The sequence below is a fragment of the Hirundo rustica genome, chromosome 4 (genome assembly GCF_015227805.2).
Source record: "Hirundo rustica isolate bHirRus1 chromosome 4, bHirRus1.pri.v3, whole genome shotgun sequence".
Taxonomy (NCBI): domain Eukaryota; kingdom Metazoa; phylum Chordata; class Aves; order Passeriformes; family Hirundinidae; genus Hirundo; species Hirundo rustica.
The window spans coordinates 76,005,532-76,019,952 of NC_053453.1; the positions used below are offsets into that span (position 1 = coordinate 76,005,532).

Sequence of the window (14,421 nt, forward strand, 5' to 3'; positions counted from 1 at the left end):
CAATGCAGGTGAGGACTCCTGACAACTGGAAAGGCATTGAGATGTCCTGGCTCCCTTACCTACATCATTGCAAATGTACTCCAAATGACATTTCAAACACGGGCTGCTGAAGCTGCTGGCCTGAGCATTGACCTGCAGGTTGAATCTGGGTTGAAGTGTCTCTCCTTGTCTGTGATGGGGTGACATTCACTTGCTCTAATGAGTTGTGGTGTGTTGCACACTGGAGGTGAGTGACCTTCATGCTGGCTTAATTCATTGTGGTGTGAACTGACAGATTTTCAGGCTCTTCTAAGTGTAAGCTAACATTAAATAAACCCCTCTTTTGTTAGTGCTATCAATTGTAATACCAAAGGGGATCATGGCAGGTAGCAGCCCCATTCAGTATCTGTGGAATTAACTTGAAAGAGGGCTTCAGTGTCATATTATACCAGTATGAAGCAGGTGACAAATTGTGGAAGGTGTGGGAGGCTGAGATGACGCTTTCTGAACAGCAATCAGGACAAAGAAACAAGTCAAAAGAACCCAGGAAAGTACAAAATCTTCAGAGAAGACAGGAATTTATGCTGAAAAAACTTTGAGGGAGCTTTATCTGAATTGCAGATGTGCAGTAAGAGAAACTTGGAAAATGGTTAACCTGGGGTGACCTAGGAGTGAATATGGCTGGGAAATTAGACAATAATTTGTCTAGACATGATGTCAAAAAGGCCAAACAATACTAAGCTGCGTTAGTAGATCTGAAAATAAGAACAAGGCGATAGCTCTATATAGGAGTATGTTGTGACCACATCTGAAAAAATGCTTTTAACAACCTATTACCAGGATGGAAAGGACCGACCTTGAAAATAGAAGAAAATTGATTTGGGAACTGATTGTATCAGAAATTGCAAAGAGGTAATGTATGCATGAACTGTCATGCCTACAGTTACTATAAGTAATTGCAGGCAATTAAGAAGGGGAAGATTAAGCCTGAATAAAAGGAAAATATGTTCATATATTCAAAGCAGCAAGTAGGGCTTGTTTAGCACAACCCAGCAGGGTTTAAGAAGGATGGAGCTGAACAATAGGAAAATGTAATACAATGGACTGTTTCCAAGCAATGAGATATCTTAAAAGATGAAGCCATCTCTCAAAGGAAAATGGTTGGTTTCTGAGAAGGCTGGACAGCTTTCTGCAAAAAACAAAGCTAAGTAGACTTTCCCTTCCCCAGCACCCTAGAAGACACCTCAAAGGGCCTTCCATGTCTGGCTCACAGGCAAGCAGCAGGAGACCTGGTGAAAGGCAGTTCCACTAGGTTTTCCTTGCCTTCATCTAGGCAGAATTTAGAAAAGCAAGGGGAAAAAAAAAAAAAAAAAAAAAAAAAGGGGGAAAAAAATCAAAGCAGGACCCTCACCTCTCAGATTGCGAATGAAGTCCTCCAGCATCATCTTCCTGTCAGGCTTGATGTTGGGGCTGTACATGTCCGTGTTGAGCAGGATGATTGCAAAGGCCAAGATGAAGATGGTGTCCGGATTGTGAAACTGCTGGACCACATCTGGGTTACACATGCAGTACCTCTGGCTGCAGCAGGAGGGATGCACACACTTAACACGGAACATGGGAACCCTCTGCTCCAGCTTGGCAAAGGCTTTATCACAAGCAGATCACATTCTTCCTTTCACTCCACCTCTCACACATAAGAGAAGGAACCCACTGCTCTCTGAAGGCAAATTTCCCCACCAATGGCTGAAGTAGGCCACTGAAACTTCAGCCTTCTCATCCTCAGATACCAAGAAAGCAAGTGAGATTGGAGAGGACTACTCAGAGTTTGTCAGTATGTAAGTGTAATGGAGGAGGTGTCTGCTCCAGCCTGTCTTGTAAGCACAAAGCACTCGTCTGGATGCACCCAGGGAGAACCCAGCAGCCCTGCAGGCCCCTCTGCTTCTCTTCCTGCGAGTCACCAATGAACAGGGAATCCCTTGCTGGCAGCCGTGTCACAATCTACTTTCCACTGACTTTGGTATGTACAATTAACCTTCCTCACTGTGGCCCCTGGTACCCCTCATGCCACTGAACATCTGACAAGGCCCCAGCTGTGACGCAGCAGTGGCACAGAGGAATCCATCCTTCAGGGGCCCCTCCGTGATCCCCCTCTTTGGAAGGGAAGTCTGTGGACATTCTCTCCATGACTGCTGGTTTTTTGCCTTGGGTGTGTTGTGTTCCCTGCTTCCCCTGGTTGCAGCAGTGGGGCTGCAGGGCTTCTTCTCTTACCTGAAAGCCTCGATGAGCCGCTCCACCTTCTGCGCCTCCCCCTGCACGCGGATGTGGGCCTGGAATTTCCGCAGGGCTTCGTCCAGCTCCATGCCTGAGAAGTCCATCTCATCCACCACACAGCTGTGAGAGGGGTACACAGCCGTCATCAGAACATCCTCCCGTGGGTGACACCGGGCTGGCTCCTTCACTGTGCTACTGAGGCCCAGTCCCCAAAGGAAGTCCTGTGGGAGAGGCCCTGAGACATCTCTACGGCTTCCTGGATCCTGCTTACCACAGGCAGTAATTTCACTCAAGTGATTCTTGCATTCTACAGCTGGTGAGCAATCCTTGTGCTTTACTATTTATTTATATACGTGTGTGTGTGTACGTATATACTGTTGTTTATACATATCACACCATAGACAGCACATACATTCACATATGCATATACAGAGAAAGTATGTGTATATATATGTACTGATAACTGTATCTATATAGATATATAGACATCTATATTTACATTGATATTTAGACACCTGTATCAATAAGAGCAAAATCAGCTCAGAGAAAATAGGAAAAGGAAGCTGTTGCACAGAAATGGCATGCAACATTACCTGCCCATCTGGTGTCACTTTGCATTTCGATGTGATTCACTGCCCACTGGAAATTCATGGCCAATTTAGATACCGCAAAAAGGGGATAAAACCTCTCTTATTTCCCACTAAAGCATTTTCATCTTATAGAGGCCCTGCTATTAGTCTCCAAAACCTACCACTACAGTTCTTGCTCTCTGTATTAGTCAAATAATCTACTTGTTCTTGCTGCATGATATTTCAGTCACTTGTAATGACAACACCTTTCCCATGTGGCTTCAGCCCATTCTGTTAGCATATTCCTACCTTTTATGCTCAGGTCATTACTGCAAGCATTAATCAAAAGAGTAGACTCAGAAACCCCTGTTCATAATGTCCCTTAGGCCCAGCTTCCCATTTCAGCAGAGTATGTAGGCACTAATGTCTGTATCAGCCAATTTGCTCCTCTGTTTATGATTCCTCTCCTAATTTCTCTTTCTTCCACTCTCAACAAAAAATTTCTCATGTCCAAAGCTTTGCTGAAGTCTAGAATGATATTCTGCATGTCCTGTCTAGAAAACTGGTTTTTCTAACAGACATTGAATTAATCTACTTTCCACTGACATTGGTATGTATAATTTACCTTCCTGCTTGTCGTTGTTTTTTCCCAAAAGAAATTTTCAAAACTGAAATTCTGTCTGACTGATGAAGAAAATCACAGGTGCCAAAATCCCGTGTTCTTTAAACCTTCCTTAAATACAAAGTTACTAATTTGCTAATGGGACCACCTTGTTATTAGAAGTGCATTAAAAATTCAAGAACTTCGTATTTTCTGCTTCTCTGTACTTTGGATGATAATTTTATTGGCCCCTTAACCGCTTTGTTTAATCCTTTGTATTGTGTTTGGGTTGCTTTGTCATCTGGTAAAGGACAAAGTGATCCCAAATTTAAGGTTATTAAGGAGGAATTTTTTCCCAAGACAGGTTGTCTGAGGGAAGCAGAGGAGTGGTACGGGGAAAAAAGAGGGGGAGGGAATGAGCACTCTTCTGGATCCTTCTGTTTCTTAGGATTATCTGGAAATTTTGCCAAAGAAACCTCTACTAATAAAGGGGTGTGCTGTTAGCAGTTTCCTCCTTTCTGAGATATACTGGGGGTGTGTGTTGGTCATTTTTAAGTGGTGCAGTTTGCTGAGGGTTGTTGGGAAGTGGTTTGTGAACTAAGCTGTTGAGTGCCATGTGCAGGCTTGCTAGAATAAAAAGCTGTTGCACAATGCCTCAAATGGGTGAGGGATAGAGGTCAAATGCTCAGAGACATCTCTGGATTCCTCCATTGCCTTATTGATTCAGGAGTTATCATCATTTAACTGGGGTGACACCTGCAGAATAATTCACCAATATCTCTGGGAGAACATTAAGTGTTTCGTATCTTCTGAGGTAGGAGTTGTGGGCTCTTTCTCTGCACAAAGTCCATATAATCGAAATTCAGAAACAAATAGGGAGCAAGGGAAGAGAATCAAAGGGACTGCTCTCAAAGGAAATCTTCCATTAAATATTTTTTTATCCCTCCAAGAGGTGGAGTGCAGAAACACTTGGCAACAAGAAAAACCTCCTCCACTGCCTCTTTCCTTTTTTATTTTTATTTTTCTCATACTTATACTCAGTCCCTTGGGTTAACATCAAGGCAATTCTGCTTCTTGGAATTTATCTTTGATAGTAAGAACTGTTTTCCTCTTGTTAGTCGTTCTTGTGTTCACAGCTGCAACCACCTCTGCACTTGGGCTTTTGTTATTATTTTTTAATCTTTTCCAGTGTGCAATGTTTCTCAGCACCGACCCCGGTGATTTTGCTGCTATTGTCTGCTTCCAGACATGTGAACACTGAGTCCTTGCACACTCCAGGGACATCCACACAGGTCGCCCTAGTAACCTCAATCCACCAGCATTAAATCATCTATCTTTAGCTTACTCCTTCCCTCTTTGATCAGTCTTTGCCCCTCCACACAGGCTGCCCTAACACATCCTCCCCTTTGTGTACAAATCACAAGTAATAAAGTCAATGCCCTTAATACAGAAAGCATTGAGCCTTCATCAGGACAAGTAGGACAAGGCAACTGTTCATAGCTCTCTACAAACTCTAACAGGCATTGCTACATGAGTTATGCTCGGATTCTCCTAGGAGAGTTTCTCTCACGGACTAACTGATGCAGGTTTACTTTGTAAATTCTAACTCCTGGGAGTCTCTTCCTTATGTCTCTCAGCCCAAAGAACAGTGTCCCCTGTCCTGCTTACTAAGAAAAAGTTGGCCAGGCAGAAAAGAAAGGTTAGGAAGAATGTTTGATTCAAGTCAAGTCAGCCTGTGCTTGGATTTGATTTATCTGACAAATCCTGTGCCAAAGGTCTGAAGAACAGCTCCTAGAGGAGCCATCAGGTACCAAGCTGCTATTTCTGCTGCTAGACAGGCAGAAAGAAAGGTGCATCAGACTTGTCTGATATTTTTTGTGTGCAATTTCGACACAGCAAAGTCGATTCAGAGGCAAACAGCCTTGTGCTATGGGTCTGCCATGTTCCCGCTCCTCTTCTAGACAGCTGGAAGTTTTGCAGCCTTCCCTGACTTCAGATTCCTGCACAGACTCACACTGACTTTCCAAATGCGCTCTGGTAACTGCGTCAGACATCTCCGAAAATGCAGCACAACTTTTCTTTGTGAAACCAGAGGAAGGAGGTCTTTTCTTTCTGAGCTAGAGACCATGGAAGCTGACAAAAGATATGAGAGCGGGTGGCTCTGCATCCAAGGAATAAACCCACAGCTTGTGTGCACTTGCCAAAACCAGAGCTGAGTTCATTTTCCCACAAACCTGTGAGATGCCTATTCCAGGACTGCCAGGAGGCCTGAGGGATGATGATACAGACACACAGTAATCACCTTATAAAATCTCATGTTTCAACTCCTTCCTGCCCATGAACTTGCAACAAGACACACAAATTGAGCTCGCAGTGCATCCAGAGATTCATTTAGCCCACTGTCTGCAAGGATATGGCTTTGGATATTTGGATCATGTTGTTGAAGTGAGCAGGAAAAGCACTGGCTCCCTGCCTCACAAACAAGGTGGTGGGGGTTGAGGACTCTGTGTACATGAGGAGTTTGATCTTTGTTGTGAGGCACCTCACAACAAGAAGCAGAGAATTCCACACCAGGTTCCAGGACCAAAGAGTGGGGTCCCAGATGGATTATTATGCTTAGCTATCGTCTCTGTTGTAGCCTCCAAGGCTACAGGGAAAAGATTTCCCCAAAAGTGGATGGTCATAATGGCAGAGGAGCTGTGAGGATTTAGCACAGGGCTAGGCATGGCAAAAAAAGCCTGTGGCAAAAGGGTTCAGTGAAGGCAGGAAGCAGCTGTATCATGTGGGGCTGGGATTTGCTCACCCAAGTGTAATGACCTATTTTCCAGCTTTTCCGCTCAGGTGACAATGCAGCAGGAGCTGGGATGCAACTAAAAGCATCTGTAATGAACCTGCAGCCTCCACTTGGGGAGGGAGCAAGGGGGGAGGCAGCCAGGTGGAAAGTTTAAAATCATGAGGCACAAAGATACTAATAAAAACCATCCCTTTTCTCAGCCTCCCTTATTCTGCAAGCTTTCTGAAGGTGAATCAGGATTTGGGTGAATTGTAGAAGAGCTCAGCTCTCTGGAAGGAGACTGCCCTGCACATGTGAACTGAACAGAAAGAAAATTTAGTCGGACTCCCCAATCGCATGCACCAGCGGTTAGAGGTGTATGTCCCAGTCGTGCCCTCTTGGGAAGGACAGTCTCTACAATGGAGACCATGGCCAGCACCAGCCTTCCCTTTCTGGAGAATGCTACAGGACATGTATTTCCTGTTTTTTCCTGGGGCTGTCATGCCTACTTACCCTCCCATGGTTGTTGGTAGCTCACATGGTTACTTACTAGGGAATCTACTCCTTCCTGAGCTTCCCTGGGGACTAGGCAGACTCAAGCTGCACCTTCAGCCTGTACAGGCCTGGCATGGGAAGGCTGTTCTTACTCCCATTTGGTGTGTGATACAGCTCTGCTCGCAGCAGGAGGTCAGAACTGACTGTTCTTCCCTCTGTCCTTGGTCCATTGCACCCCAGCCTGTTGCTCCTGCTCAAACCCTCCTGTGGCACAAGTCCCTTACTGACCCTCAGTAGCATTCTCAGTGAGAAGGGGGAAGAAGGCTAGTTTGGGCTAACCTGACAAGTCCATTCTGTCTGTCCAAGAGGACAGAGTCCCTTTGCTGGGCTCGCAGCTCTGCACTTACTAAGACTAGCTTTTCTCTCCTGACTTTACGTGATAGAAAGAGAAGACAGCACAGGCTCAACAGAGGGGAGACCTGCTCACCCACAGGGAGAATGTCTCCAACAGCAACTTCCACTCTTAACAGCAACCAGACCCCAACTCAGCACAATGCCTCCTCTGCTGGAATCTCTGCCCATTTCTCCTCTGACAGCAAGTGCACTAGGACAGCCACATCTGCACTTCCAAGTCCCAAGTCCCAAGCTGAACACAAACCATCCAGTACCAGCACAGTTGACTCCATTCATGAAATCACTCACATCATCTTGTTCATGAATGAACTATAAATAGAAACAATTCCTGAGTCAGGAACACGTGGAGGGGAAGAATGGACTAAAGTGAAGGAAGGAGAACAAAAGCAACAAATAAACACAGAATGAAGAAAGGATGCACGAATGATGATGTGTCTCATATAAAAACTATGTGTTAATGCCTTGGGCCTGACTTTTTCAAGGCAACAGAATCCTTTTTTCTGCAGTACTTGACAAATAGATTTGATTAAAACTGCTGAGTACCACATAGGTCCTTTAATGGTCCAGGCTACCTCACTCCAGCTGTATTCCCTGGACTGGTATACACTGAAACCCTGGGGCAGGTCCCCAGTGACTCCGTCTCACTGGCTGCAGGACAGCCAGTGGAAGGGGATTCTTGGATCTTACTGTGGGATGCTGATCACAGTGAATTGTTATTCTGTGGGATGCTTAAAATAGGTTACAAGTGGGATTTATGCCCTGTAACACAAAATGCCTGAAAGCTGCACACCCAGACTAAACTCTCACACTGAGAAAAACGACACTCTTGAGAGCCCCATGTCTCTCCATTGACAAAAGAAATTCATAAATTTCTAGAAGGCACTAAACTTGGTGGTGGCCAACAAGAGGTGAGATAAATCCTAGTTTTAAATACCAAAGCCTTTTCTAAACAAGAAAATTACGTACTGCATCTTCCTAAAGAGACAGACCTGAGTCGTTCAGTGTTATCAATGCATGTGTGTCAGTTATAGTCAGAAACTGTTGAAAATCTCCTTCTCTCTCTGTTATTCCTCTGGCTAGCATGTAGAACTACTTGTGAATTATCCAGACACCTTTTTTGAGTTCCAAGGAAATCAGTTAAAGGTTGAAAGATAAGAGCAGGAAGATGGAAGGGAGATTATAATTTCAGGGCATTTAGGTGCTGGGCATGAAGGTGTGGGAAGGCAAAAAAGCACTCCAAAGTGCTCAATCCTCATGAAATGCTTACCTCACCTAAACTCGTGCCTCTTTACATAAAAGGCTTTGCAACCATCATAGCACTTCTCTGGAATTTTACATTTACTAGGTAGACAGTAAAGTGGGATCGTCTTCCCAGTGCCAAATGCTGCTCTGCATTCCTGAGCTCTGCTGTTTGACAGCAGGAAGAGGCAGAGGTTGGCTTGTCTGTCAGCAGAAGCCAAGAGAACTCTGCAGAGTACAGACTTATGGCTGGATATTACAGCTGAGTCTGGAGTTTGTAACCTGGGCAGTCCTGCCCCCAAAGGCACAAGGGAGGCTGCCACTTCGCAGCTGTTTTAAAAGCTGTCCTGTTATTTATTCATGCAGCCGGATTAATTCTACCTGGCTGCAATAGAAACATTGCTTACAATACACAATTGCAACATAAGTTTTCACATTGGGCGAAAGCTAAACTAACACAGCAAGTGGCATCAATAATTGAAATTGCTTTGAGGAGGTGGAGGAGACTCCAGGGTCAGGTTTGGGATGTGAAAGAGTACAGACATCTCTGCCTGCATACAGGCTTGCTCACTGCAGGTGATCAGAGCCTGTGCAAGCAGTACTGCCTGCTCACGGCCACCCTGCCTGGGCATTTGGTCTCAGCAGGACTAAGTGCCTGTTCTGCCCATTTGGGACACAAAAATGACTCTGGTATTGGGCAAATTGTGGAAAAGCTACTGTATGAGCTCTCCTGTCTGCTGCATGTTCTCCAGGGAATACCATCTACTTTAACATTGCTAAGTGTGGGTGGATGTGGGGACAGCAAGACAGCCCTTGCGGAGTCTATTCTCCCAAAAACCGTGTCAGTGTTCCTGAGCTAGTTTGATGGGAGTTGGATGGGAAATGAGAACCAGATAAGGTCTAAGTTCTAAAATGCCTAAAGGGCTTTGATCTGCCTCTTGTTCCCATAGAAACAGCTCCTAAGTTGTGACCAGCCCTTGAGATACAGTGCACTGGAAATGCCAGCACACTACACTACACTGCCAGCCCTCTTCTTCCTGTGGCATGGACAGGAAAAATATCCAGGATTATAATTCTGGTCCATGATTTCTCCTTTCAATGCCTTGTTTCCATGCATGGCACGCTGCTGGGTGTGCAGCCATTGCCCATCCAGCTCTCATGAGCAGCTGATGAAAAATTTGCTTGCAAAACCCACCAGCCATGCTCAACTACACCCCTAAGCTCAGAACTGGCACAGGAAGTACCTTCAAATGGCACAGCTACAACCAGCTGAATGTGCATGATTTTTCCTTCCTGTTTTAGAACATTCTGCATATATTTTAAGTCTACTTTTATCTTTGCCTTTAAGGAAGATGAATCAGCCATTTATTGTGAAGGGGGGGTGGGTGGCAGCACAGATCGTTAGTGCAAGTATATCATCTGTTGCCTGGACAGATCAGACACAGATTTGAAGCCTGAACTCAGACCTAGTTGTCTGATACATGTTCAGGAACACACAGTCCATGGCCAAGATATATCCCTGTACACACAGCCTCAACATCTTGAGGTCCCCGTCTTTGACCCTTGTTTTCTACAGATGTTAATGGGATGGGAAAGGTCATTCTTTCACTGAAGATTTGGAGTGTTACCATGGGAGGGACGGTGGAAACTTCAAGTAATGAGCATGATGGAGTAGGGCCACCTGCTCCAATGGCCCCCATGCCCCATGCAAAAAACAGGTCAGGCAACCCCAACGTAGCAGCTCCTGGGTACTGAGGCTGGGAGGCTGACACCAGGCTTTGCAATAGGGACTGTTCCCAGGAGCTGCTGACACTGAGTCCCACATGAGGCAGAGGAACATGGTCATTTGCAGGGATGATGCCAAATTTAGGATTAAAAGGAAGTGTCAGCCTATTATTGCTGCAGTATTTCCCTGTGCATGCAGAGGCTAGGTTTGGATTTGAACAGATTATCTATCAGGGAAAGCAGCCCACACAATACTTACTGCAGAAAAAGAGGTAATTACTTTTAATTGTAGTTCTCAGCGTGAAGAGACTGGACAGCACATGTGTCTGTTGCTGGACAAATCAATACTTCTACAGTATATTAAAAAAAAGAGATGGACGAAAGGTCCGGTAGGTACCTGCAGCAATAAGAAGCAGCAATTGCAGCTGGAATTAATTTTGAAATTTAGGCCTAGATTTGGCTTTTGAACTTTGGCATCCTCCAGTCTTTCTCTGGAGTAGAAGTGGTATGTGGATGGGATTTGGAGTTTCTGTATGGTTTGGTTCAAGAGAAACCACTGCAAAATTCAAGGGAAACAGAGAACATTTGGAAGATTGGGAGAATGTAATAAAGGACCCAGTGCAAAGGACTTCCCACCTAAGGGAAAGGCAGCTCTTACTTAGAGTTGTGCTTCTGCATAATAAAAGAAAGACGCAGCTGAGTGCTGGTCATGACTTGAAATCGGCCTCTGAACGAGCTAGACTTGAAAGAGGAGAGAGGTGTAGGCTGAGAGATGCATGGCTTGTGACTAGAAGAGGGTCACAATGAGAGAATTGAAGGTAACAAGCCAGCAAAGTCAGCCACTGAACAGAAGCAGATTTTGTTCTGAAAAGGGGCAGCTCAGCTCATTGGAGATTCTGGAGTAGGGATGTTCCTCAGTGCTCTGTTGCTGCTGTGGCAATGACGAGCCCTTAGTAGCATGTTTTCATATGCAGGCCCCCTCGTCACCCCAAACAGGACCTCATAATTATCCTCGTAATGCGTCTGGACAAACTCAAAGGGCCACCAATTTCCAACCTGGACAGAAAGAGAACTGAGTATGTAGCCAGCATTCACTTCTCCCTGCTGGTCTTACAGCAGGAAGCAGATATTTTTCCTCCTCTGCCCTCTCTTAGTACTTCCCAGAAGTCATCAGAGGTACTTTATATGGATGGGATGAGACCCCAGCCAAAGAGTTTCCCAGCCCCCAAACCTGTCAGCATCACTAGTTCTACCACCTGACAGTGCTGAGCTCCTGCTGGGTGACCACAGGCCTCCTGAGGAGGGACTGAAATGAAGGAACTGATGAAGGGTGAAACAAATAGCTGGGAAATGTGTTGAGGGATGCGAGACAGGGACTGGCAAGGGTGAAATTCCTGAAGAGTGGAGGTGGAGGGGCATGGAGGACAACAAAGTGCTTGCTGGTGCAGCCAGGGGCAGAGTCAGCTAGCAACCCATTTAGAGTGCAGGGAGGAGGGGAAGAGATTTCCACACTTACTCCAGGACATCCCTGTTGAACTGCTTCTTGCTGTTGCCCAGGAATTCCCCAATCATCTGGCGGCTGAGGCCCTTCCGCTGCAGCAGAAAGTGTGCCACCCCAATGGGGGTGTCCGGGATGAAGCCTCGGGAGATCAGGAACTGGATCCCTTTGTCTGGGTTTCTGGAAGGCAAGGACAGAGACATGGTAAGTTTGCATGATCTTTTGGAGGCATTGTTGCCTCTGGCTCACTCCATGGCGTGCATCAATGCAGCCCTTGGTGTGTGCCTGTGCTCCTGTGAGTTCACGTGCGTGTCAGGAATGGGACTGGTTGGGGTGAGGAAGAGGGAATTGCTGTGCGGCCCCCTAGCTGCTGGTGAGGACAAAAAGATGTCATAGGACCTTGCTGTGTCACTTGCAGCACCTGCTGTCACCTGGTAATCACAAGTGGCATCCCACTGCCACGAAGGATCCTGCTGCACTGTACCACGCCTCATTAGTGACTCTTCTGCCATCCATCTGCTCCAGAGTCAAAGGCTCTTTCCTTTGTGGAGAAACTTAGGAGAAATTGCTGACATGGTCTGTGGGCAAACGAGGCTCAAGACTCCAAGGGGGATAACCAAAAGCAGACACTTTTTCTGTTAAAAAATTATTTTGTTTTTCATACATTTTCAGCATTCATTGTTGAGTGATACTTTTTTACCTTCCTCACCTGAGCTTGATGTTGGCTGCCTGAACAGAAATCCCATATTCAGATTTGCTTATCTCTTCCTCCACTTCCCTCACTCTTAGCTGTGTTTTTCTTCCCTTCTCTATCAATTCATGCCCTCGGGCAGAAATCATTGTGTGTGAGAGAAGGCACCCAGAGAATGCTTTGTCAGAAAAAGGGAGGGAGCAGTGTGCAGCTCCCAAACAGAGGCTTTTCTCCCTTTGTGGCTGTGAGCATCTCTCTGAAAACAGGTCTGGTGCTGAGTGGGCCTGATTGCCCGGCTGTGGGAGGGATTTTCTGCTTCTTAATGTGCCAGTGTCTGTGCCTGCACACAGAGCTCTTACAGAGGCAAGGTGGTTTTGGTTTGGAGTGACCTTTAAAGGCCATCTACTCCAACCCTCTGGCAGTGAGTGGGGACATTTTCAACTAGATAGGGTTGCTCAGAGATCCCTCCAACCTGATCTTGTATATCTCCAGGGATCAGGCATCCACCACCCCTCTGAGAAACCTGTGGCGGTGTTTCACCATCTTCATTGTAAAAGTCTTCCTTGTATCTAATCTAAAGTGGCCCTCCTCCAGTTTAACACCATTACCCCTGGTTTTGTTGTCAGAAGCCCTGATAAAACATCTGTCCCCATCTTTTTGTCCTGGTTTATAAGCCCCTGTGTATCCTGGGAGTGGCTGTGAGCCTGTGTGGTGCCTGTCTCACAACACAGACAAGAACAAATGGTGCGTGTGTACAGCGCAGGATGTTTTCCTCCTGTATTTCACTCTGCCCCTCTGAACGGTCACGGTGCACTGTGCCAAGGTGAATCACTGCAATGGCAGGAAGATTGCCACATTTCTTTGGTTCTCTGAGCTGGTGAGTGGAGAGAGGTAAGAGGGTGACTTCATGAAATGATGTCATACTTCCGTTATTAATCCAAATTCAAGATTCTTTGTCAAAGCTCAAGGAGTGTGTTTGCTCAGGCAGTTTCCTGGGGTAAGGAAAGAATAGGATGAGATTTCAGAGCATGTGAATGCATGATATGCACAGGCACAGACTGTGACACTTGTCAGGTGGTGAAGTATGTGGGTGAGCAACATATGTCTAGCTATAAGGGGATCAGCATGCAGCAGAATGGCCTGCTCCTCTTACAGGGGCCTCATGGGCATGTAAAAAGTAGATGGGCTTGAAATAGTTCTGCTTACTCTGTAATGTCAAAAGAAAATATCCTGAGCAGTGTGGCATCCCTGGGGGGAGGGCTGTAAGGACAATCAGCCCATTTAATTTATAAATAGAGAGGTGCAAGACCTAATATTGAAAACCCCAGGCCTTCTTCAGGGAAAAGCAACAATACACCTTCTTTATTATCACACAGACCTCCTGGTTCACCACTGAAGAGTACAGGTAGAGTTCCCTGCTAGGTGTAAAGGTGATATGGTTGAGACACAAGTCAAACTAAGCAACAGAGATTCATAAAATGCACATCCACCTGCATACTTTGGTATTTGGCAAGGGACAGTATGCTGTTCACAATGTGAGGATGAACTCAGTTACACCTGTCACTCCAAAGTCACTGGACTGACTTTGGATCCACTCCAGAGGAGCTGAGAGCTGAATATGGCCAAAAAAATGCACACACTGGCATGGATGCGCAGGTTTCAGTAGAGATGGTGCACACAATGCCATCAGAGGATGCGGGATAAAACAGTCCAGCTGTGACAGCCCTCCTGCACTGCCTAGACTATAACTCAAATATTCTTTCACTAACAGCAGCCTTTCATCAGTTTTTCCCAGCATTCAATTTGTTCCCCACAAAATCCTGATAGCAACACAGCATCTCTGCCACTGAACACCTGCAGATGCATCCCATGTAGTGCAGCATGCAGCTTTTACCCAGACGTGCAGCAAACGACTCTTCTCTGCTCTCTCCTGAGCCTGGCCCCTGCTATTCATTTTTGGTGTTGCAGGGGTGTTAAGCAGAGCCAGCAAATGCTGCGGGATTCCTCACGTCCTGCTGGCTTTCCCTCAGCCCACGCAGCGAGCTGCCCACACACACTGAGCTATTACAGCAGTGCTGCCTAATGAAGCACTCGCCATTCCAGGGATTCCACCCCCTCACGGTGCAGCAGGGATGGGGAAAGTGCCACCACATCGATGTGTTTCCA

General features: G+C 46.1%; 1 protein-coding gene across 5 annotated transcripts in view; it reads right to left on the minus strand.

Moving 5' to 3' along the window:
- IQSEC3 (IQ motif and Sec7 domain ArfGEF 3) overlaps window positions 1-14,421 on the minus strand; it is a 99,020-nt gene that overhangs the window by 14,480 nt on the left and 70,119 nt on the right. For all 5 annotated transcript variants that reach the window (XM_040061909.2, XM_040061913.2, XM_040061910.2 and 2 more), the window contains exons 5-7: window positions 11,583-11,744; window positions 2,248-2,370; window positions 1,391-1,557 (exon numbers count right to left, since the gene is read on the minus strand). In XM_040061909.2, the coding sequence (XP_039917843.1) occupies window positions 1,391-1,557; window positions 2,248-2,370; window positions 11,583-11,744 (452 nt within the window). The remainder of the gene's footprint in view (window positions 1-1,390; window positions 1,558-2,247; window positions 2,371-11,582; window positions 11,745-14,421) is intronic.